Here is a 25,423-nt window from a genome sequence, read left to right as displayed (position 1 = left end):
AGAAGCAATGTTTGCTCAGCCAAGAAGAACAGATACAATGGATAAAAGACATCAGCAAGGAGGTGAGTTTTGCCTTCTAAATTTAATATAAATTTGCACCTTTTTGTGCTTTAAGTTCATGGTCAGTTTTTGAGTCATTTAATGTAAAAGTTCAGACAAACCAAAAGTAGGCCTTTTGTTAGCAGCAGGGGTTCTGCTACAAGGATGCTAGCTGATTTTAATCAGACCATTCAAACATGAACACTGCATACAATGGTGTGACAATTAATAAATTAATGTAGAATATGTTAACAACTGCACATACTGTAAATCAACATTTCCACCTGTTTAAATTAGTACTAGTACTAATATATAAATATTCAGTTATAAATAGTCATTGTCAGTTTTAAGACTACCATCTTTAGTCTTTTCCAGATCATCCAATATTTTCAGCAACTTTTCCACCTATAACAAAACACACACACACACACACACACACACACACACACAATTAATAACAGGATGAAGGTGTGAATTTATAAGAGGTGTACTTAGTTTACTCACAGTGAGGTACCAGTAGTCTGTATACTTGAACCTTGTCTCTATATGCAGTTGACTGAAAGGTGCAAGAACATGCAGGTGCAGGTGAGGAACGGTGATATATGGTGGCACATGGAACCCTAGGCTGACACACAGTCATATCCTCATTTAACAAGTGCTTCATCCAAATAAACACTTTATAAATGTGATATTAGTGATGCAGAATATATATACCTGATGTCTTCAAAATCTGTGACATTCTTGGCTTTTAATACAGCCTTTCCTATTTCTGCCATCCTCCTAACTGCTCAGGAGAATCACATTTTTAGAAGATTAAAAAAAAGAAAAATCCTACTAAACTATTGCGTTTAAAAGGCCCTTTTTTTTTTATCTTGTTTACATATATGTTTAGTACTTAATTAATCAATACACCCACCATATTATGCCTATTGTATTGTCTATTAATGTCATGATGAGAGAATACACAGTCGGGCTAATGAAAGCAAAGTATGCCAGGGCTGGATTCTTCACATTGTTGCCTTGATTTCAGAACAAGCACAGAACCAATACATTTTGACCAACATACAGGTTTCTGTCTCTGTGGTTCTGGCGTCTTGGTATAGGTCTCACCTTCAGCCTTATTCTTTACTGGAAACTGGCCACAACTGTTACTCCCATTTTTACTGTAGTCTTTTGAATAAGGTGGAGCCTGTCCACAAAATTTATTTTTCGAAAGCTTACTCTATTACTGCCCCCTGCTGGCTACAAATACACACATATCTGTCTTACAAAACTCTTTGGCAAAATAAGAATTCTTAATCAAATGCAACCCCAAGAAGACATCACCTTACCAAGACTGATATCATCTGCTTTGAATGACAAACAACTATGGATATGTTTCTTGGGTACAACCAGGTAGTGATGAAGTGCACCTGGATTTATATCCTGGAAACAAACAATGTCCTTATCCTGTCAAACAATCACATAAATATTTTATTTACTTTGAAATTTACCTTTATATTCTAAATATGTAATTATATTTCCATCTTCGGGGTTCTGAAAGACAATTACCATTGTTTATGTTGGTGGGTTAATGTTAATGTAATCATCTATGTATCTATAGCTTGAGTAGGTTAATGTACAGCAGTATCTAAGTACTGCTGGGCCAGTGTTTCACATTGATAATTAATAAAATTATTACTGTAGCTACTAAGGGTTAATTGATTATTAACAGACTGAAGAGTCTGTCATACATTCTACATTAACAAATTATTATGCATTTTTCTGTAGAACCTTCAAAATGTACACATTAATGCTATTCTCTGCTGAGAGCAGTTGGCTATATATATATAATGAAGGTAGCTTTTAACTTTGTTCTCAGGACAAGGGTATTTTCATAAAGGTCACATAATGTAAAACAATTTATAAAGCATAAAACAATTCATGAAACTAAAAAATGTTAAAAGTAACATACAAAAATATAAAAATTCGCCTGTTTTAAAATCCGGTCTCCGGTGTTTTCACTTACATCGGCGTGTATTCTTATTGGGTAATGTGATGTTTAAAGTACTATATTTGTAAAAACTGTCAAAAAAAAAAAAAAAAAAAACCTTGCTCTGTAGTGCCGATACTTTAGAGTCGAGATGATGAGATGATTTTTATTGACAGTACCTAACTTGAGTGGGTAGATGACATGAAACAATGGCTCGAGGTTAGTTATGTTGATATCATTGACTCTGAGTTATGACAGCCAACAACTGCACTGAGCCTGAAATGTATTTTTACTCCAACTAACACTTAAATGGTTGTTGTGAATTGCTCGTTTTGACATTAGAAACAGAAAAAAGGCAATTAGAATCATCACGGCGCCGCCCAGTGGTTGCTCAGGAAAAATGACAAGATTGCAACTGTAACCCTGGTTCCCTGAAAGGAGGGAATGAACACTGCATCATGCTAATGATATGGGGTATCTCTGCAGGAATATCCGATCTCTGAATCTCTTTAAAATCATGGCAACTTTAACTGGCAGATTAACCTCCTTCGTGCACATCATCTAAGTATCTAAGGGTCTCCATTCTCCTTGTATAATGTTCTGTTGCAAGAGCAAATCTGTGCCGCAGTTCAGGTGACCCAGAACGTGTGTCGCATGTATCAATAGGAGATGTTTCTCACACCAGAGGAGAAGCTGATGCACCAAGTTCATCGAGTGCAATCAAACTCTCCCTTGGCGATTTAAGTATGCCACAACTGCCGTTGTCAGTTCAGATCAGGACATGGAAACCCTGGAGGGCTGGCCGGAAAGCCATCAATGCTGGAAATACAGCAAGTAGTTCCTGACAATTTATGTGCCAGGTCGTTTGTGCATCTGTCCAGGTGACAAAGTCCGAACATCTGTTTCACAGGGCTCCCCAGCCCGTATTTGAAGTGTCTGTCGTGACCACTTTGCATCTGGATACTAGACCGAGAGCCACGCCCATCTGGTAGAACATGGACGTTTTCTAAATGGTCAACTTGGCTAGACAGCGGCGTGAAATAACAAGTTGTAGGCAGCCGTGTCACCATTAATGATGAGGCACCTTTGATCTGAGCCAGCACTGAAGTGGTTTCAACCGCAGTAGTCCCAGAGGAGTGACCGCTGCTGGGGAGACCATGAGGTCCGGGGACCATTGAAAAAACTTCAGTGGAAATGTTTTTCCTAGCTTGACAGATTCAAACACTGGAGAATCGAATGAATGTGTTCTTCTGTCAGGTGCGCCCTCAAAGAGAAGAGACTCACTCCCAGGAATGAAATCTGGTGACTGGGCGTCAGCATTCTCTTTGACCAGTTGACTTTGAGTCCCAAACGCTCCAAATGTGAAAGCAGCAGTTCTCTGTTTTTGCAAGCTTGTTCCTCTGACTGTACTAAAAGCAATCAGTTGTCGAGGTAATTCATTACCTGGACATAACCCGCAATGACACATTTTGTGAACGTGTGAAGAGACAGGTATAAGCCAAAGGGAAGGACTTTGAACTGGTAAGCAGTCCCCTCGAGGGCGAATCTCAAGAATGGCTTGTGATATCTCTGAACGGTGAACTGGCGCGTCCCGCACTGTTACGGTGGAGGAAACAATGTTGTCCCACACCTATCATGTCATTTCTAAAGACATAGATTTAACCACTGGAGTCTTATGGATTACTTTTATACTGCCTTTATGTGATTTTTGGAGTTTCAAAGTTCTGGCCACCATTCATTGCATTGAATGGACCTACAAAGCCGAGATATTCTTCTAAAAATTTTTGCTTGTGTTCAGCAGAAGGAAGAAATTCATACACATCTGGGATGGCATGAGGGTAAGTAAATGATGAGGGAATTTTCATTTTTAGGGGGGCACCATGTCGGATCTCACCTAGGGCACCAAGTAAGCCAGAACCGCCACAAAGCATGATCCAGGGGGCCGTTTACACGACAACGCTTTCAACTAAAAACGGAAAACTTTTTATGCATTTTGGCTGTTCGTTTACACGACAAAGGCGTTTTGGGGCCTGAAAATGCAAACTTTTGAAAACGGGTTTCAAAGTGCAAGTTTTTGAAAACTATGCCGTTATCTTCTCCATGTAAACATACAAAAAACGCGAATTTGTGAAAACGATGACGTCATGCACACGCGTATTACGTGTTCAGTCTGTAGGCATGAACTTCGAGAACATCATCCTTACCTCCAGGGCGAACAGACCAACATGAGATCACCAGTTGGAATCCTAAGGTGGCGTGCTTTATAGTCCAGAGACACTTGTAGTAATAAAGCAACCTCATCGTCCGTCCAGACAAAACTGCTCGATGCTTTCACCATCTTCATTGTTTGTATTCACTAGTGATGGGTCGTTCATGAACGATTCGTTCATTTTGAACGAATCTTTTATGTGACTCAGTAGAACGAGTAGTCTCAGAGAGTGATTCGTTCATTTTGTGTTGGCCGTGCATGTGCATTGCACAACCTCCGTTCGTTTGTCACGTGAAAACCACATTATGTACAGGAAGCATAAATTATTAGTTCACCTTTTAACTCTTTTGGTCAGAGTCGTTCGTTCTATTGTCACATGACAGCCGTATACGCTTTGCACATACGGCTGTCAAGTGACAAAAGAACGACTCGGACAAGAGTCCAGAGGTGAAATAATCTTTCTGTTTGTCATAATTTGTCCTTGGCTGCATTATAATTTTTTCCTTTTTGGGAATATAATCAAAGTTTGCATAAGTAGACGTGTTGGGGGCGATTTGGCTATTGAAAATGAAACATTTTAATTTAATTCTGCTCAAATGAATGAAATGACTTGAATAAAATTCGTTCATTTTGCTGAAGAGACTCAAAATTCAAGTCAGTAAAATGATCCGATCTTCCCATCACTAGTATTCCCCTCTCGTGGAAGAATGCTTATGTGCGCAGGCGCGTAGTGTTTCTTTCCAAAGTGACATCGCCAACTACTGGCCTGGCATCCATAATACAGCGTTTTTAGTCGTTTTCGCGGATCCGTGTGAACGGGGATCTTTTTGACAACGTTGTCGTCTGTACGTGTAACTTTTCAAAAACGCAACGTTGTCGTGTTAACGTACCCTTAGAAGTACCCTCCGAAGGCGTCGTTTAGGCCGTTTTGAATGTAAATATGTGAAAGTGAAAGTAACAACAGTTGCCGCTGTGCTACTGATGTAGCTTACTACCACTAAGATTCTAAAAGAATGTCTTTGTAAATGCTTTGAGAACAGTTTGTCTTCGATAAACGGTATATACCGCCATATAACAGAACACACTGTTCTCGAAGCATTAACATTTATCGAGGGGACTGTGTTTTAGGAACAAGTCCTTTTTTAACATTTCCTTCCTAGTTCGTCAAAATGTCTTCCTCGAGGATGGAAGACAACTAAAATGACCATTTGGAATCTACAGTGCTGTTTGTAGGACATTGTCAAAGCAAGTGTTAGTATTTTTTTCTTTTATAAAGAGGAAACAATTAGTTTAAGCCTCCCGGATTAAAATAAAGAATGTGGATAGTAGGCTACGTCAACTTACATCAACCAATATGTGAGTGTGTGGATGGTCGCCTCGTGCGATCAAGCAAAAAGTACAATCTGAATCCGAGCTGTCGTTAGAGGAATATCTCTTATTTTCTTCGGAACACTTTTCTTCTGTCATTCTGGCAGCGCAGTCTCAGGGGAAATGGAACTGACTCAGTCACTCTGACCTTATTTGATCAAAAACCACGACCAGTTTTTTTCCGTGTTGACGTGTTTCATGGATTTTACGGGAATCGGTTTACTCATTCTGGTTACGTAAAGCTGTCGTAATAAACCTTCTTAAATAGCCAATTGGTATTAAAAGGGTCTTGAATACATGTTGCTGGTAATTTTCTTTCAGAGATTTGCTTTCAGATCTTTCTGTGGACAGAGCTCTGATTTAACTTCATCATCATCAACACTAAGATCTGCATTTCTTCACAATGTTGTTGGGATCATTTGACACACGTCAAGTCAAAGTCACTGAACCCACCACACCGTCATAATCATACATTAGATGTAATTCTGTGATATTGATGTTGATAACATAGCTATTGTACTGATGATATCTCTCTGATCAATACCTCATTTTTAGTTATACTTATAGCAAATGTTATTCAATCCACACCTCAGTTTTGATATGGCAGATCAATTAGTCCAACCACAAACCCCCCAAAATGTGTTTTTTCTCGTCTTCGAAAAGGCTTCTATTGGACATATGGAGACCAGAGTTTGTTTGTATTCATTTGTTCTCTCCTCAACAGGTGTGATTTTTTAAAAATGTGATAGAATCAGTGATTATCGGTCAAGAGGAAAACATACATAATATATAAAGATGCAAGTTCTTCAGAGCTGAAGACATGAAGCATGAACAGGATAATTATGGAATTAATGGAAACATTTGCTAACTTTGTTGTCATAGCACAAAATCAAAATTATGAAAACGGGCCACAAGGTAAGCCTGTCCCAGCTGTCATTTGTTTTTGTTTTTTTTTTGTTTGTTTTTTTTCCAGAATGTGTAAGACATCTGATTTCATTCTTAATAATGCATTTTTGTAATTTAAAGTAATATTCCGAATTCAGTACAAGTTAGGCTCAATCGACAGCAATTTGTGGCATAATGTTGATCACCACAAAAATTATTTCGACTCATCCCTCCTTTAAAAAAACAAAAACAAGGTTACAGTGAGGCACTGACAATGGAAGTGAATGGGGCCAAATTTTGGAGGGCTGAAAGGCAGAAATGTGAAGCTTATAATTTTATAAAAGCACTTACATGAATTCTTCTGTTTTATTTGAGCAGAAACGTTGTTTAAATTGTAGTTTTTACAGTCGTTTTAGGGTTCACAGCATTACCTAGTCATGGCATCTAAGTTGTAAAATTGGATATCATTTTACACAGAAAAGGTTAGTAAGCGATTTTATCACACTAAAATTCTTCATCTTGTGGATATACTTTTAAAACAGTGATGTGATGTTTATGCATTTTCCCCATTCACATTCACTGTAACCCTAATTTTTATTTTTTATTTTATTTTTATTTTTTTTTCAAGAAAATGTTTGTGGTAATTAACATTATGCCACAAATGCTGTCAATTAAGCTTTACTTGTAGTGAACCCAGAATATTCCTTAAATGTAACATACTAAATGAAATATTCTATGTAATTATGTATTTTCACAATTAAGTTGAATAATTGACTAACTGAATAATGACAAGTTAACAGAATCAAAGTGAAAGAGATTCATCTGAAATGTAATCTATCGTACAGATGTCTATATTTTTAATTGAAGGGATGTCATAATGAATTCATGATTCTATGAATTCAGTTTGAATTCTACTTTATAAGCCTATAGGTTACATTATAAATAGTGAAGATGTTTGAAATGTACATCTAACACATGGAATAATTTAAAATACTAACGATAATAAACATCATTTAACATAAATATTAATAACACCAACAACAACATGCCACTGGGGGCCGTTTTAGCCCAAGCCCAATCTTTTTTTATTCCTCAAATGTCAATACATTATTATGTCCACAAATTCCCCATTAACAAATAGACATAAAAACTTTTCATATCCAAGATAACAGAATTTCAGATCTATATTTTCCAAAGGCACAAAATTAGATCAATTAAGCTTAAAACATTTCTGATGGAATAAATCTTACAAATGTTTATGTTCAGATGAACTGTCAAGATTAAGAGGAGCACAGCCATTCAATAAATGTATAGAGATTAGATTTAGTGCCATCTGTCAATACGAAGAGTTCATTGGGAGGGCAAGCTAAATGCACACAGATTCTGTCTGAGTTCGGAATGGCATACCTTCTGCCATTTCTATGTATGGTAGAAATAGTATGGTAGTAGGCCATTTTTCTCGCACACTATAAATCTAAGGTTGCAGACTTGATTGTTTGCCAGAAGTGTCTCCAGACCTCTGCATTCCCAAATTCAAAACTTCCTCCCAGGAGCTTTCCAATCCTTCATTTAGACTCAATTTGTTTTCTGTTTACCCAAACATTGTTTCCTATTGTACCCACTCATAGCTTATTTTAAAATATTTTAGTATGCAAAAATCATGGCGAAAAACAGTGCTTATGTGTAAAAAATAATAATAAAAAAATGAGGGACAGCACTGAGAAGTGCATTTTCACAGGTGCCACCTCCTACACTGGCATCAAAACAGTTCTGCCCTCTCTCAGCACTAGAGAAAAGCTCCCCACTGCCCCTGGACTGCCGTTTAAGCACACAGGGACACCCTGACTGAAAAGATCTGAGTGAACATTTTGCAAACAAATGTTAAATGCAAAATCATATTAGGCTAAAAATAGATTTGTAATGTAGAAATCTGCATGATCCATAAATAGAATACAATTTCAGTTTCCATTCCTGGATGTGCAAAGCTGATTAATTATCTAGTTGTGTCAAGATTGGGATCTATTAATTTATTAAAATTTATTTTTATGAGATGCAATAAAAAATAAATAAAAAATAATATATATATATATATATATATATATATATATATATATATATATATATATATATATATATATATATATATATATGTTTAGTGCTAAATGAATGAGCTAGACTATAGTAAATCATCTGATACGTATAAACAAACAGCTGGCATTTAAACGCCATCGAATTCAAAGAAACTATATCTTTTTTTTTTTTTTTATGACAAAAGTCCCTCTTTACAGTATGTGGGTTTAATATGAACTCAACAGCCCCCGCGTGTTTACTGGACGTCCGTCAGATCACTCGTGCTCGCGGCAGGTGCGTGGAATCTTGTGTTTGTCTCGCGAACGCTCCGCCCCTGTCAATGCAAACGATTTAAGAAAAGTCGCGGTCGAAAGCTGAACTACGTTACTGACAAATTCCAAAACTCGAAAGAACTGAAAGAGGAAAGGACGTGCTTCAGTACTTTCTGCAGTAAGTACTGTCTTTTTTTTTTTTTTTTTTTTTTTTTACCTCATGCTTCCCTGCATTTTTATTTATTTAATTTATCTGCTTGTTTTAAACTTATTTATTTATTTTTACATTTATTTTATGAGAAAATGTACTGAATTATATATATATATATTTAGATGTGTTCAGATGAAGAGCGCGCGATGACTGGGGGCTCCGGTAACGGAAAGTTGCGTCAGTGGCTGATAGAGCAGGTGGACACTGGAAAATACCCTGGACTCGTGTGGGAGAACGAGGAGAAGAGTATCTTTAGGATTCCGTGGAAGCACGCGGGCAAGCAGGACTACAACAGGGATGAGGATGCTGCGCTCTTCAAGGTACAGTCAGGATGGACGAGGAAGGGATGCGCGCGCCTTTAAGAAAGCGAAACAACTGCACGCGCAGATTAATAGTAGCTTTGATCCACAATTAAACGTCCGTGGGATCTTAGAAAGATGCTATATGTTGGCCTCTTGGTCTTAATTTGCTTTCCTGCAGGCATGGGCGCTGTTCAAAGGCAAGCATCGTGAGGGCATCGACAAACCTGACCCGCCAACGTGGAAAACGCGCCTTCGGTGCGCTCTCAACAAAAGCAATGACTTCGAAGAGCTCGTGGAGCGCAGTCAGCTTGATATCTCGGATCCCTACAAAGTGTATAGGATCGTTCCGGAGGGATCCAAAAAAGGCAAGGGAAAAATGCATTCCACATGAATGCACGTGTCAGCATGTGCACTGTGCACACTGAATTCACACGTCCAAATTCAACTTCCTCATATTTCTTCATTACATACATTAATGACATCAAAGACAGTAGAGCAGCTGTTTGCAGAGTTTATCTTAACAACACTTACTGTCATTTTACCATTTTAGGACCCAGATCTCTTGAAGAGTCACAGTCCAATTCAAGCTCGCCCAACTATCCGATACATCCACCTTATGCACCAGCACCTTCTCAGGTTAGAATGGGATCATCTTAGCTGTGCTTCTGTCTGTTTCTTTGCATGCATTATGAATGACTATGCATTTGTCATTGCAGGTGTGCAACTACATTTCTCCAGCAGAGAGAGGATGGAGGGATTACCCCACTCTGTCTGAGATCCCTTACAGCCAGAGCCCCTACACTTCACGCTGGGACCCTGGTAATGTGTGTCTGTGTACATAATAGCCGGATAGGTTATTTTATGGAGCATGCAGATGCATTGACGTGTTTCTCTGTCTGTGCAGGGTACCAATTCAGTGGCTCCTTTTACAGTTGTACAGCATCAGATCCACAGCCCTCACCTTTCTCCCTGGACTCCAGCATGAGATCTGCTGAGGCTGTGGCCCTTTCAGGTACACACTTGCATGCTCAGTTATCAATTCCTGTGAAGGAATTAATAACTCCAGTAATGATGTTAGCTGTTTTTTTTTTTTAACTCATCAGTTTAAATTAGATTATTTCCATTCCAATGAGCATTATTTTAGTTTTTTTTATTATCCCTTTTCTCCCAATTTGGAATGCCCAATTCCCACTAATTAGTAGGTCCTCATGGTGGCGCGGTTACTCATCTCAATCCGTATGGCGGAGGACAAGTCTCAGTTGCCTCTGCTTCTGAGACAGTCAATCCGTGCATCTTATCACGTGACTCATTGTGCATGACACCGCGGAGACTCTGCATGTGGAAGCTCATGCTACCCTCCGCGATCCATGCACAACTTACCACATGCCCCAATGAGAGTGAGAACCACTAATCGCGACCACGAGGAGGTTACCCCATGTGACTCTACCCTCCCTTGCAACCGGGCCAATTTGGTTGCTTAGGAGACTTGGCTGGAGTTACTCAGCACACCCTGGATTCGAACTCGTGACTCTAGGGGTGGAAGTCAGCATCAATACTCGCTGAGCTACCCAGGCCCCTCCAATGAGCATTATTAAAAAAAATAAGAATAGCATTATAACCATAGCTTTAAATAGGACAATAAAAATAATCCTTTTTTTTTTCTTCTCGTTTAGATTACCGCTTACATGTGGTGGTGTTTTACCGGGACGCTTTGGTTCGAGAGGTAACAGTGAGTAGCCCAGAGGGTTGTCAGCTGGGCCCTACCAGAGAGGGACAGGCCTACACTTCACCTGGGGCCCCAGAACTGGTTGAACTCCCTCAGGCTGATGGGGCATCTCTGGAGCGTGGCGTTATGCTTTGGATGGCCCCTGACGGGTTGTATGCCCGCCGTCGCTGCCCCTGCAGGGTGTACTGGGAGGGAGCTCATGCACCACCAACTGACAAACCCAACAAACTGGAGAGAGAGCAGACTTGCAAACTGCTGGACACTCAGCTTTTCATAACAGGTTAGTGCAAGTTTTTTAAATGGTAAAATTACACGTAGAATAAAGAAATAAATAGGTAACTTCACCCCACATCGGTTTCTGTAAGTGTTGACAGGCATTTATCACAAATGTTTATTCCTCGGTCCATTAATTTACTGTGTACATCATCGTGTCTGCACCTCATACAAGTCCATCTTCAAAAATACATACATATTACAATAAACAAAAGCCTTTACAGTAAACAGTGTCACACTATCTGTGGGTTGAGAGTTAGTGGTATTCATAGCGTCAGTCATCAATGGTTTAAAACTCACGCCCACCTTCTGTCATAGATTCACTGATTGTTGTTATTCTCACAAGTCTTTCCAGCATATGATGAATACAACTAAGATACCTCAGAAATCGCAAGTGGCTGTCAGATTTAATGCTCACAGCATGGAAAGGAAATAGAGAATTAGGGAAAAAAATAAAGCAAATTTGCGAAACACAAAGAGAGATAAGAGTTAATGGAGAGAAAGTGAGAAAAACAGACAATGCGATACTCCCACTGCAAGGACACCCAATAGCTTGAGAAATGTAGCTTGAGAATTACTTACCAACTTGAAACAAAATGAACACATTTTAAGAACCAAGATGTAACCAGATATTCAAGATACTAGGTAAAAGTTCAAGAATTGGTCATTGAAAAAAATCAAGCATTTAAGGAATATTCAGAGTTCAAAACAAGATCAATCGACAGTAGTTGATTACCACAAAAATAAATTTGGACTTGTCCCTCCTTTTCTTTAAGAAAAAAAAAGCAAAAATCTGGAACAGAAGTGAATGGGGCCAATCCGTAAACGTTAAATTCTCGCTGTTTCAAAAGTATAGCCAAAAGACGAAAACAATATGCACATTAACATGATTTTTGTGTGATAAAATCACGTAGCTTTTTTACATTCAATTTTACAACTCCGTTGCCATGACGACGTAATCCTAAAACAACATTTAAAACAATGTAAATGAATTCATGTAAGTGCTTTAAAAAAATTATAAGCTTCACAGTAGCTTTTAATTTCTTCAAAAAATTGGCCCTACTGACTTTTATTTTAAGTGCCTTACTGTGAACTCAACTATTGCTTTTTGTTTTAAAGAAAAATTGGGACAAGTCCAAATACATTTTTGTGGTAATCAACATTATGCCACAAATGGTGTCTGGGCCTGTGTAGCTCAGTGGTAAAGATGCTGGCTACCACCCCTGGAGTTCGCTAGTTCGAATCCCAGGGTGTGTTGAATGACTCCAGCCAGGACTCTTAAGCAACTAAATTGGCCCGGTTGCTAGGGTGGGTAGAGTCACATGGGGTAACCTCCTAGTGATCGCTATAATGTGGTTAGTTCTCGGTGGGCTGCATGGTGAGTGCGGATGCCTCCGTGGCAACGCGCTCAACAAGCCACGTGATAAGATGTGCGGGTTGACGGTCTCAGACGCGGAGGCAGCTGGGATTCGTCCTCCGCCACCCGGATTGAGGCGAATCACTACGCCACCACGAGGACTTAAAAGCACATTGGGAACTGGGCATTCCAAATTGGGAGAAAATCCCCCCCCCCCAAAAAATGGTGTTGCTTGTATTGCACCTGGAATGTTCCTTTCATCTTAATATTAGGGTGGACATGCCCCCCTCACTGTCTATGGTGGTTGCGCCCCTGCATTGTAATGAGACATTTAAAATAACAACAGATGTCTCTGTCTTTACAAATAACATTCAGTGTACCAGTATTTATTATAATTCATCATCGAAGAACTCCACATCAGCAATCTTTTCTTTCTCCCTCTTTTCCAACTCGTTTGCTCATGTACTGTATTTACTGATCTCTCTCCTTCTTAATGTTTCCCTTAGAGTTGCAGAGTTACGCCCTACACGGTCGCCCTGCCCCGTGTTCCCAAGTGCTGCTGTTCTTTGAGGAGGAGAACACCGATGGAAGACCAAGAAGGACCTTCACAGTGCAGGTGCATTTCCAAGCATTTCTCTGGTGCATTTTAATACTGATGAATAAGATAGCATAATGGAATTCATGCATGCTATACTCTGTGATTAATCTTACTTTCCTCTGGTCATTGTGTCATAGGTTGAACCACTCTTTGCTCACCAGCTTCTTTTCCTCACTCACCCGGGCAGCATGAACTACATCCGCACTCATGACCTTTCACACCTGCCCCCTGAACATGCTCTCACCCCAAGCCAAGATTTCCACAGAGTCCTTACGCACCACCGTAACAGCGGCCCTCAAAATTTACCTTAAATGGCATTTCACACTACGCTGAACCATGCATCAAGCCTTTTTTTTTTAACCCTGGGTTAGCACAGCTTTACAGGAGTGATGAAGAGACATTTTCACAGATGGACAAGCAGGTTTTTAAAACATTTTGTGCTCACTGCATGATGTGCTTGTCCAATCATTGTTTAATTAAATGTGTTAACCCAAGGTTTACAAAATGTACAGTGTGAAATCTCAGAATCTGAAACATACCCCAGGATTGTAAAAACTGTGCTAAAAAATGACCCAGGGTTAGCAATTTCAAATGTGCAAGGCCCCTAATTTTTTTTAAGCTATAGCTTAACAAGCAACTGGTGGAATTCTGCAATGTACCTCGGGCTTCCCTGAATTGGAGCAGAACCACACCAGAATAATCTACAGTGCTAACAGACAGCATCAGACTTCAGGATTGTTGTCAAATATCATGTCTAAAACTGAGAAAGACTCCAAGCATATGGCTGTGTACCACTCACTAGAATAAATGATTGTATTATGCCAGCATACCCTAAAATGTGTGGGCTGTTTGCTGACATGACAGGAAAGAATGTAAATTGTGCATATTAGCTGTGCATGATTATACTTGATAAAGTGTTACATTTAATTGAGCTGCAATGTAACTGCATTCAGAATGTAAAAACCAAAGAATTACATGTATATAGGCTATACATATATTTGACAAAAATGTTAAAAAAAAAAAAAAAAAAAAAAAAAAAAAAAGAAAAAAAAAACTTTTATAAACCTTAACTTGTACGATTCTGACAAAATGCTCTACTTTTATTCCACTACTTTAGCTTTTTCATGTTGCTGGAATGCCCAGAGTGCCTGAATGTCACATCTGTGTCAATCTTCCTCTGTTTAACGATTTATTGCCTTTTAATAAAAAAGTAACATTGATTGTGTGTATTAATTCCTCCAAACAAAATGATCAAAAGTCTCAAAATGGTTTTACACTTGTTCCATTTTTGTTGGTTTGAGGTTAACTTAAATGTAGCTTCTACTGCAATGGATTCTCACACAAGTGGACGTCATCAGTCTTAGTCTCTTCACAGCTGGTGGGCTGACTGGTTAACTAAACTAAGCCTGAATAAAGTTTAGGAGAGGGATACTTTCAACCCCCGCCTCAAAAACTGGAATCCCCATGAAAGTGTGCGGTGACTTCTAGCCACCATTTACGTTTAATGGAAGCATTACATTATCTGTTGAGTATATAGACGGTGTGTAAGTGTATGACGGCGCGCACACAGGATGGAGTTTGTGGTTTGTAGACAGGATGGTGCTGGCAGATAGTCACAACCTGATGACATCACAGAGGAAGAAGTACTTATTATTCTTCCTTCTCTATGAAGATACTTATTTACTTCACCAGTAGTTAGTTTGCCAAATACATTGTTTCTTTGCCCTAAATATGATCATATACGATATCAGTGCATGTTTTGTACTATATATATTTCTGATAAGGAACTATTTAAGTCAAAATCTATTTTGTTATGCTACATCATTTAGTGCATTTACATGCACATTCTTACAAGATTATGCCTAATAAGCCGACTTTTCTTTAACGGTGAAAAGGTCATATACAGCTTAAGAATAAACCGTTTGACACAGGTAGATTTTTGCCCATTACCCTGATTTCGCATTGCATGTAAACACCTTTACCGACATTCTTACCGGCTTATCCAGTGTTCGCAAGTGTTGTGCACATGCCTCTTCATGGTTTGACGTCAAAATAACCAGATTATTTCAAATCTCATCTAAACCGTTTTCCTGCTTTGTTTTGTTAAATAATTTGACTTTTGGGAGTTATCAGCGTATTGGTGTGCATGTAAATGGGCTCACCTACATTAGCTTATACATGGAATACCCTGAGAAAAGTTTTGTGATGTTTTACACAATCAATTCTCTTGAGTTTTCCACTGTTTACAGGCTCACAGTTCTACATTAACAAACATGTTTGGATCATTTTCCGCTGCCTACAAAATGGAAAGGTACAATAATTAAAAACTTCCCTTCAAGTCTAACAGCCTGAGATCAATCCACCCACTCTTTTACCTGGTGCCACACATGGCTTTGATGCAATTCTGTCAAACTGCTTCCCTTAAATGAGTGGGTGTTCAGAGCTCTAAATTTAGAAGAGAAAATCAATAAAACAAGACTTCGGGAAAGAGGTATCTTTGCATCACTTCTCAGCACGTTTTTAGGGTTTCACAAAAAACAGAATGACTTATGATGACACAAGGGCAGAAACGAATATTTTAATTGTGCATTGTGGAGTTGGCTTGTTAACAGCCTGCAAGAGCTGTTAATTAACTGACTAGTTTGTTTTCTAGCCAGTTATGCCTTAGCATTTAATTGCGGTTTATTGTAAAGGGAACCTCACAATCCTCAACACTTCCTCGCAGGCCAGGTAAAAATATCCCCATACTGCTAAGGCAGGGCAGGGTGTGTCTTTCTGTCTGAAACTAGACAGGGTGTGCACACATCAGCGAACGTGTGGTCATGATATACTTCTACAAAAAATGTCTCTCTAGATGAAAGACGACTAAATAATTTCAGAACTCGCCAGCTTCATCTTTCCAAGTGCAATCTGCTTCGTCTTGCTATTTCTAACTCTCTCTCACACACACACAAGCATAAACACAGTCCTTGCAATTACTCTGGTAACTGCTTGCAGAAAAACCCACACTGTGAAAGTGCACATAGATTTATTTGTTATTTAATATGCATTGCGATCATTAAGGTGGACAAAAAAAGGAAGTAATTTATCAGATTAATTCACAAGCAGCATACTTAAACATTCTTAATCAGGTTGCCACATCCTCCCTCTCTCTACACGCGCAAAAACAGAAGCATAACTTAGCAAGTAGAAAAAGGCTACACAGATGGAAATAACTTTATTTTGTAAACTGAAATGATCACTTAATGTTACATTATAGAGGCATTGTGTATTTTTGAATGGGTTTTATGCAGGCTTATCTTTTTACAGGCTGAAAAGAGGTAGGCTTGAAGCAATTCAGCTGTAACTTCATGCTGCTCTTAAATTTATTCAGTAGCTCCTCCAAGAGCCTGAGAAAGAGAGAGACAAAGTGTTGGAGAGCTATTAAACAAGCCATGACAGATTTCTGATTTCAGAAATCAGATTTTTATGATGATTCAACGAATAGCAATTTGTCTCAAAACTGCTCTTTAGATTTTCCCAAAAATATAGTCAAAATATCTGTTAAGGATTTCATTCACTGTAGAATCAAATGTTCATTCAGTCATTATAAAAGGACTGTTGTCTGAAGATTTCACCACTCAACTGAGTGGACCAGATTTGTTATCCATTGCATCTGCATCTAAACACCACCCACCTTTTCAATTTTAAAGGATAGTTCACTCAAAATAAAAATTCTGCCACCACTTACTACCCCTCACGTTGTTCCAAACCCGTATGACACTCTTTTTGCCGTGGAAAAGAGAAAGTTAGGGACAGACTGGCATCTTTTTTTCATACAATACAAGTGAATATTGGCTAAGGCTGTCATTCTTCTTTTGCGCTCCACATAAAAAAGAAAGCCATACAGGTTTGGAACAACATGAGGGTGAGTAAATTATGACAATTTTCATTTTTGGGTGAACTAACCCTCTAAGTATGTTTCTATGACTGAAATTTCTAATGTAGTGTATGATTTGAGTTTTAACTCACTTTTTGTCAGCTCCATTCTGCAGCTGTGGTAGAGCTTCAATCGCCTGCTTAAAACTAGTGCTGAGAAACAAAAGAAACAGATATACAGTTGAAGTCAGAAGTTTACATACACTTAGGTTGAAGTCATTAAAACTAAATTTTTAACCACTCCACAGATTTCATATTAGCAAACTATAGTTTTGGCAAGTCATTTAGGACATCTACTTTGTGCATGACACAAGTAATTTTTCCAACAATTGTTTACAGGAAGATATTTTTAACTTTTTATTGACTATATCACAATTCCAGTGGGTCAGAAGTTTACATTCACTAAGTTAACTGTGCCTTTAAGTAGCTTGTAAAATTCCAGAAAATGATATCAAGCCTTTAGGTAATTAGCCAATTTGCTTCTGATAGGAGGTGTACTGAATTGGAGGTGTACCTGTGGATGTATTTAAGGCCAACCTTCAAACTCAGTGCCTCTTTGCTTGACATCATGGGAAAATCAAAAGAAATCAGCCAATTTTGTTTTGGATCTACACAAGTCTGGTTCATCCTTGGCAGCAATATCCAAATGCCGGAAGGTACCACATTCTTCTGTACAAACAATAGTACGTAAGCATAAACAACATGGGACCACGCAGCCATCATACCGCTCAGGAAAGAGACGCATTCTGTCTTCAAGAGATGAATGTAGTTTGGTGTGAAAAGTGCAAATCAATCCCAGAACAACAGCAAAGGACCTTGTGAAGATGCTTGAGGAAACAGGTGGACAAGTATCTATATCTACAGTAAAACGAGTCCTATATCGACATAACCCGAAAGGCTGCTCAGCAAGGAAGAAGCCACTGCTCCAAAACCGCCATAAAAAAGCCAGACTACAGTTTGCAAGTGCACATGGAGACAAAGATCTTAATTTTTGGAGAAATCTCCTCTGGTCTGAAACAAAAATTGAACTTTTTGGCCATAATGACCATCGTTGTGTTTGGAGGGAAAAGGGTGAGGCTTGCAAGCCAAAGAACACCGTCCCAACCGTAAAGCATGGTCGCGGCAGCATCATGTTGTGGGTGTGCTTTGCTGCAGGAGGGACTGGTGCACTTCACAAAATAGATGGCATCATGAGGAAGGAAAATTATGTGGATATATTGAAGCAACATCTCAAGACATCAGCCATGAAGTTAAAGCTTGCCAATGGGTCTTCCAAATGGACAATGACCTCAAGCATATCTCCAAAGTTGTGGCAAAATGGTTTAAGGACAACAAAGTCAAGGTATTGGAGTGGCCATAAAAAGCCCTGACCTCAATCCGATCGAACATTTGTGGGCAGAACTGAAAAAGCATGTGCGAGCAAGGAGGCCTAAAAACCTGACTCTGTTACACCAGTTCTGTCTGGAGGAATGGGCCAAAATTCCAGAAACTTATTGTGAGAAGCTTGCAGAAGGCTACCTAAAAGGTTTGAACTAAGTTAAACAATTTAAATGCAATGCTACCAAATACTAACAAATTGTGTGTAAACTTCTGACCACTGCGTATTTGATGAAAGAAATATAACCTGAAATAAATAATTCTCTCTACTATTATTCTGACATTTCACATTCTTAAACTAAAGTAGTGATCCTAACTAACCTAAGACAGGGAATGTTTTCTACGATTAAATGTCAGGAATTGTGAAAAAAATTAGTTTAAATATATTTGGCTAAGGTGTATGTAAACTTCTGACTTCAACTGTAAGAGAACTTCACACACTTGCATAGATCCAAATAATCATACTAACACTCTTTGCGATTCTCATTTTTTATTTTCTGCAAATATAAGCTAGTTTACCTAGTGACCACTGTATTACGACAAGGGCTGCCAATCAATGAAAAAATTGTATTGAAATAATTACATGATATGGCGATTAATCAAATTTATTGCAATTAATCACATGTATAATAATTAGCTGAGAAAGGCCCTCATATAACAATAATTCAATATTTAAATATTAAATAATTAAATGTCAATAATTATACATATATAATTTACACTCACTGACCACTTTATTAGGTACACCTGTACATCTGCTTATTCATGCGATTATCTAATCAGTCAATCATGTGGCAGCAGTGCAATGCATAAAATCATGCAGATACAGATCAGGAGCTCAGCAGAGAAAAATTGCAGGAGATCAGCAGTTACAGAAATACTCAAACCAGCCCGTCTGGCACCAAAAAACATGCCACGGTCGAAAACTCTGAGATCACATTTTTCCCCATTCTGATGGTTGATGTGAACATTAACTGAAGCTCCTGACCCATATCTGCATGATTTTATGCATTACACTGCTACCACATGATTGGCTGATTAGATAATCACATGAATAAGTAGGTGTACAGGTGTACCTAATAAAGTGGTCGGTACATTATTACATTATTTTGGCAGAGAAGTAAAGCATTGATAAGACAATAAAAAGTGGCTTTAGAATCCAATACACAATATTGTTTATTTCCATATTATTGAACATAAGCCTATAATTGGCCCACAGTCTACAGCAATCAATTTATTACAGAGATAGATTTATTATAAGGGCTTTTTTAAGGGCACGTCAATGTATGCATGTGTCAAACGGATGCTTTTGGAGTGTCTCACTTTGGATATGTCGCTTCATAAAACAGCATTTTTAGGTCGCTGTGTCAAGTTAAACGTAGTTTGAAACTTAGAAAAACACAACTCCCACACATTTCGAATTGTGCTCCGTCCAGCTGTTTTTAAAAGCAAAAACGCATCCTCATCTTGTGCTGTCTTGTGCTGTCAAGCAAGTGGTTTGTTGTCTGTACAGCTGCTTGTTGCCTATAAAGTTGGAGTTTCCCTTACTGCCCTCTGCTGAAAACAGGTGATATTTCTAGCTTGAATTGCTCCAATGGTAGGAATTTTCCTTATTACCGTCCGAGGAAATTAAATGCGTTAATTTTTTTTTACTTTTTTTTTTTAATATAATCAATCACACTGAATTAACACACTAAATCGACAGTCCTAATTATGACATGAATGCTGAATGTGTGCATATCTTACCGACTCTCTGATGTTAGGAACGGCTCTATTGCGTCCTGCAATGCACAGATTTCCAGACGTGCCTGTTGAAAGTAATATTCAAGAGAAAAATATAATGGTGTGGATTTCAACACCTTAAAATCAGTTGCTAAATGTCTAGATAAGTCTATGTGTGAGGGGTGTCCTGTACCTGCAGAGCACCATTTTTACTGAAGGAGGACACACACTGCATCAGGCGACTCATTTCTTCAGCTACAGCCTCAATGATCTTTGACAAAACACGAGGAACAAGCTCCTTGGAAACTGCAAAAACCTGAAAGAGCATCACATAACAAAAAGAAAATCATATCGTCAAAAGACAATCATACAGAAGAATGGAAGAACATACAACCTCTGTCCTAAACCCTAGTGAGTTGCCTTGCTGCCTACATAGGCAGGTTTGGGGACAAAAAAGGGAGCCTTCAAGATGCAAGTAGTATTCAAGATGTAACAGTACCCTCTCATCAGTGTTTGATTGAGTGATTCTAACTGAAGGTAAGTGCATCTCACCTCAGCATGCACAGAGATGATGCTGACCAAAGCCTCCTTCAAATAACTCCTCACACCTGAGCCAGAAAGAGAGAAAGGGCTCAATGTGCTTACGTTTAAAGGATCATTAAAGGTGTGCAATAGAAATGCAGTTTTAAATGCCTCCAGTATCACCACTCACTAAACGTATAATACGCAGTCTGCATAGGGCACCAACTCCCTAAGGGGGCACCCGAAACTCCACTGTCTGACATTCCTCACACATTTTATGTTATTCAAGGATCCGATAGCAGTTGCAGAACACAGATGATCACCTCACAGCTCATGCTACGTCAGATTAAAGCTTAAAAACTGCAGCATTTAAAATAAAAATTTAATAAATAAGCCTAAAACGTTATTGCGACAACTATACATATAAAATGCACATTAGAACTTTTACTCTCTTCTGTTGTTTTCATTTTCTCTCCTCAGGAAGTCTATTTTCTGCTCAGCGCACACACCGAGTCGTGAATATTAACATTGTGACATTCACCCTTACTGATTTGCTGAAAGGCAGACATTGGTAGAGGAATGCTAGCCATAATGGTATTACAGTTTACTGCTTGCACGTTTACACACCTTACTGCCAAAGCAACTGCTTGACCTTAAAGTCATGTTTTAATTGAGTTGCAATGATAAAATATCTTTGAAAAATCATCTGCATCAAACCTTACACATTTATTTCTTTGCACTGTTATAATAATCACTTCCCCATCACGGTTCACATTTTTAGTCACTCTAGTGATCAAATAGCATACACTGCCTAGCTATGCAATAACATGACTTATTATTGAGTAATAAACTGTAAAAATATTTTCATTTTTGAAATACTTTTCACTCTATGGCATAATTAAGTTAAAGAGATGAGATAAATATATATATATATATATATATATATATATATATATATATATATATATATATATATATATATATATTTTTTTTTTTTTTTTTACATGTCCATTAATGTCTTATAACATTGGTGTATATTGGAGCTATTCAAGATGATCATTAAAACTGGATTATACTTGTTATCCAGATAGGGATCTAAACAGGAGCAGAAGTGAAGGCAAGTGTGCCGGTTTTCAAAAAATTAGCAGCAGAATGTCTGAGATGCATGATATGTTCTTGTAAGTACACAAATGATTCATAAAACTAATAGATTTTAATCAAATATGCACTACACAGGCTCAGTCACCCTCTCTCTCTATATAAATACACGCACACACACACACACACAACCACGACTGAAACTGTGACATGTTGCAAAAAAACAATGAGGAGCAAGCAAAAGTGGATTCTTTCTCTATTAGTACTGTCCTTATGGTGATGTTTTTCAACAACACTCAAGAAGGCAATGGATTCTAGAAACATCCACAGAGTATTCTCACTATATGTTTCTGCATTTCTCTAGATAACATGATTCAGGAGTGTGACACCTATAGGTGGTTGACAGTCCTTCCAGTCAAAGTAGCCAGCGTAGATGCCAGGCTCCAGAGACCCGACGATAGGATCAGATTTCTTCTCGATGTATGTCTCAAACAGATGTTCGTCCAGCTGTCTTACTGCCTCTATGCTCACCTGAAGAAAAATACAATTTATTCAAATCCCAAATCACTGATGGCATACTTTGACAATTCATTCAAGATTCTATTCTGTAACACAGGAGTGTATATTACACAAATCACACACACTTCTTGCAGAATGAGTCGAGTCCAATCATGCATGTCCATCATTCTGGTAGTATTTAACTTCAGGAAAGTCCTCAAAAACCAGAATGGAAAGCACCATCAAAAAAGATGAAAGATTTCCAAAGATGGACATCTGTCCAAACAATGGCAAACCTCTCTGAGATGTTTCCTGAACATCGCTGCACATTACAGGTAATTTTAAACGAAACTGTTTTATAATTTAACTAACATGTGCTTGCCCAAAATTCGCAGCCACAGTGCTAATGTTGTAAGTTTTACTATTCATTTGCTAAGGTGTTCTGAGTGTTTTACAGAATAGTTTACCCAAAAACAGAAATTCTCTCATCATTTACTCAACCTCATGCCATCCCAGATGTGTATGACTTACTTTCTTCTGCTGAACTCAAATGAAGATATTTAGAAGAATATTTCAGCTCTTTGGGTCCTCACAATGCAAGTGAATGGGTGCCAAACTTTTGAAGCTCCAAAAATCACACAAGTCAGCATAAAAGTAATCCATAAGACTCCAGTGGTTTAATCTATGTCTTCAGAAATAATATGATAGGTGTGTATGAGAAACAGATAAACATTTAAGTCCTTTTTTTTTTTTTTTTTACTTTAAATTCTCCTCCCTGTTCAGTCAATCTCCACTTTCACTCTCATATTCTTCCACTTGTGTTCTTGGTGACTCACATTCTTCATTCATACCCCCCCACCTACTGGGCAGGGAGAAGAATTTCTAGAAAAAAATGACTTAAATATTGATCTGTTTCTCACCCACACCTATTATAGCACTTCTGAAGATATGGATTTAAACACTGGAGTCATATGGATTACTTTTATGTTGCTTTTCTGTCCTTTTTGGAGCATCAAAATTTTGGCACCCATTCACTTGCATAGTATGGACCTACAGAACAGAAATATTTTTCTAAAAAGCTTAATTTGTGTTCTGCAGAAGAAAGAAAGTCATACACATCTGGGATGGCATAAGGGTGCACAAGTACATGATGAGAGAATTTTCATTTTTGGGTTAAATATCCCTTTAAGAGTTGCTATACCATTGCTAGGGTGTTCTTGGTGGTTGCTAGGTTGCATACTGGTGGTCAAAGTCAAAAATGTTCATCCCCGAGTCTCTATGATATTCTCATGCCTAGGTATAGCTCAGATCCCTCCTTCAATGCAAGTCTATGAGATTTTTGCCTATTTTATTGTCTGCCAGTCAAAAAATGAAGGTTCAATTGCTTAGTAAAGTAATAGCACACCTTTGCTCAAAAAGCCACACAAATTGAGGTATCGTTCATGTCTGTGCAAATGGTGCAGGATGAGTTAAATGGCAAAATGTAATACTAAGGATTAAGGTTTTTTTAAATCCCTCACCCTAAGTATGAGCAATAATAAAAGCAATGGTTGCGAAATAAGGCACTGCCTGTTCTTAAATCAGCTCTAAAACACTTTAGAATATACAAGAATTACTATGATGCATGATCATTACTCATCATTTCTTGTCTGTTTTAAATTCTATATGTATTTACAAGTCAATGTCACTTTGTGATTATGTACTGTTTCCTAGGAGTAATTAAACTATTATTCAGTGTTAGATCTCTCTGAAAGGTGCTATGGAGATAATTCTCATCTCACAAGATCTACATTAGCGGCCAAAAGTTTGAAATAATGTACAGATTTTGCTGTTTCGGAAGGAAATTGGTACTTTAATTCACCAAAGTGGCATTTAACTGATCACAAAGTATAGTCAGGACATTACTGATGTAAAAAACAGCACCATCACTATTTGAAAAAAGTCATTTTTGATAAAATCTAGACAGGCCCCATTTCCAGCAGCCATCACTCCAACACCTTATCCTTGAGTAATCATGCTAAATTGTTAATTTGGTCACTAGAAAATCACTTGCCATTATATCAAACACAGTTCAAAGTTGTTTGGTTTCTTAAATGAAGCTTAACATTGTCTTTGTGTTTGTTTTTGAGTTGCCACAGTATGCAATAGACTGGCATGTCTTAATGTCGATATTACCATTTAGGTAAAAAATGGCAAAAAAAGAAATGGCTTTCTCTAGAAACTCGTCAGTCAATCATTGTTTTGAGGAATGAAGGCTATACAATGCTTGAAATTGCCAAAAAACTGAAGATTTCATACAAAGGTGTACACTACAGTCTTCAAAGACAAAGGGCAACTGGCTCTGACAAGGACAGAAAGAGATGTGGAAGGCCAGATGTACAACTAAACAAGAGGATAAGTACATCAGAGTCTCTAGTCTGAGAAATAGATGCCTCACATGTCCTCAGCTGACAGTGTCATTGAATTCTACCCGCTCAACACCAGTTTCATGTACAACAGTAAAGAGAAGACTCAGGAATGCAGGCCTTACGGGAAAAATTGCAAAGAAAAAGTGACTTTAGAAACAGAAAAACAAAAAGAAAAAGTTAGAGTGGGCAAAGAAACACAGACACTGGACAACAGATAATTGGAAAAGAGTGTTATGGATCTTAAATCCATTGAGCTTTTGTGGGATCAGCTAGACTGTAAGGTGTGTGTGAAGTGCCCGACAAGACAGCCACATCTATGGCAAGTGCTACAGGAAGTGTGGGGTGAAATGTCACCTGAGTATCTGGACAAACTGACAGCTAGATTGCCAAGGATCTGCAAAGCTGTCATTGCTGCACGTGGAGGATTTTTTTTTATGAGAACTCTTTGAAGTAGTTGAAGTTCTGAATTTTTTTTTCAAATTGTAATAGTAATTTTTCACGTTATTAATATCCTGACTATACACTGTGATCAGCTGAATCCCACTTTGGAGAATAAAAGTACCAATTTCTTTCCATAAGAGCAAAATCTGTACATTAT

The 25,423-nt window shown here is 38.1% G+C and overlaps 3 protein-coding genes across 6 annotated transcripts in view; 1 reads left to right on the top strand and 2 right to left on the bottom strand.

The window, feature by feature from the left end:
• Positions 1–63: 63 nt before the first annotated feature.
• On the bottom strand, positions 64–8,521 carry si:dkey-25e12.3 (adenosine 5'-monophosphoramidase HINT3). Of its 2 annotated transcripts, none has more exons than XM_051655527.1 (5): positions 5,565–8,521; positions 1,371–1,488; positions 754–823; positions 544–664; positions 64–444 (listed from the first exon to the last, which is right to left on the bottom strand). In XM_051655527.1, the coding sequence occupies exons 1-5, from the start codon at positions 5,685–5,687 to the stop codon at positions 364–366; spliced, it is 513 nt and encodes a 170-aa protein (XP_051511487.1). In that variant the 5' UTR covers positions 5,688–8,521; the 3' UTR covers positions 64–363. The 2 variants fall into 2 exon arrangements, with proteins under 2 accessions (XP_051511487.1, XP_051511488.1); XM_051655528.1 differs by having other exon boundaries at positions 544–659.
• Positions 8,522–8,643: 122 nt separating this feature from the next.
• Positions 8,644–14,502, top strand: LOC127416083 (interferon regulatory factor 4-like). Of its 2 annotated transcripts, XM_051655207.1 has the most exons (9): positions 8,644–8,993; positions 9,149–9,346; positions 9,507–9,693; positions 9,879–9,964; positions 10,045–10,147; positions 10,233–10,340; positions 11,002–11,334; positions 13,191–13,300; positions 13,420–14,502. In XM_051655207.1, the coding sequence occupies exons 2-9, from the start codon at positions 9,149–9,151 to the stop codon at positions 13,591–13,593; spliced, it is 1,299 nt and encodes a 432-aa protein (XP_051511167.1). In that variant the 5' UTR covers positions 8,644–8,993; the 3' UTR covers positions 13,594–14,502. The 2 variants fall into 2 exon arrangements, with proteins under 2 accessions (XP_051511167.1, XP_051511168.1); XM_051655208.1 differs by lacking the exon at positions 8,644–8,993 and having other exon boundaries at positions 9,191–9,346; positions 9,507–9,692; positions 9,877–9,964.
• A 1,791-nt stretch (positions 14,503–16,293) lies between these two features.
• LOC127416082 (exocyst complex component 2-like) overlaps positions 16,294–25,423 on the bottom strand; it is a 40,287-nt gene continuing 31,157 nt past the window's right edge. For both annotated transcript variants that reach the window (XM_051655204.1, XM_051655206.1), the window contains 6 exons: positions 22,309–22,450; positions 20,852–20,907; positions 20,493–20,615; positions 20,324–20,385; positions 17,294–17,353; positions 16,294–16,671 (listed from right to left, as the gene is read on the bottom strand). In XM_051655204.1, the coding sequence (XP_051511164.1) occupies positions 16,578–16,671; positions 17,294–17,353; positions 20,324–20,385; positions 20,493–20,615; positions 20,852–20,907; positions 22,309–22,450 (537 nt within the window). In that variant the 3' untranslated portion in view covers positions 16,294–16,577. The remainder of the gene's footprint in view (positions 16,672–17,293; positions 17,354–20,323; positions 20,386–20,492; positions 20,616–20,851; positions 20,908–22,308; positions 22,451–25,423) is intronic.

This window comes from Myxocyprinus asiaticus, chromosome 25 (genome assembly GCF_019703515.2).
Source record: "Myxocyprinus asiaticus isolate MX2 ecotype Aquarium Trade chromosome 25, UBuf_Myxa_2, whole genome shotgun sequence".
NCBI lineage: Eukaryota > Metazoa > Chordata > Actinopteri > Cypriniformes > Catostomidae > Myxocyprinus > Myxocyprinus asiaticus.
This window is presented reverse-complemented; position numbering and strand designations above follow the sequence as displayed.

Coding starts and splice junctions, on each gene's coding strand:
- si:dkey-25e12.3 (XM_051655527.1), bottom strand. CDS start 5,687: ATGACAGAAGAAAAGTGTTCCGAAGAAAATAAGAGATATTCCTCTAAC. Junction 1,489..5,564: donor ACACTCACATATTGGTTGAT/GTAAGTTGACGT, acceptor ATTGTTTGACAG/GATAAGGACATTGTTTGTTT. Junction 665..753: donor ACAGATTTTGAAGACATCAG/GTATATATATTC, acceptor ACTGTGTGTCAG/CCTAGGGTTCCATGTGCCAC.
- LOC127416083 (XM_051655207.1), top strand. CDS start 9,149: ATGTGTTCAGATGAAGAGCGCGCGATGACTGGGGGCTCCGGTAACGGA. Junction 9,694..9,878: donor TCCGGAGGGATCCAAAAAAG/GCAAGGGAAAAA, acceptor TTACCATTTTAG/GACCCAGATCTCTTGAAGAG. Junction 13,301..13,419: donor GAAGGACCTTCACAGTGCAG/GTGCATTTCCAA, acceptor ATTGTGTCATAG/GTTGAACCACTCTTTGCTCA.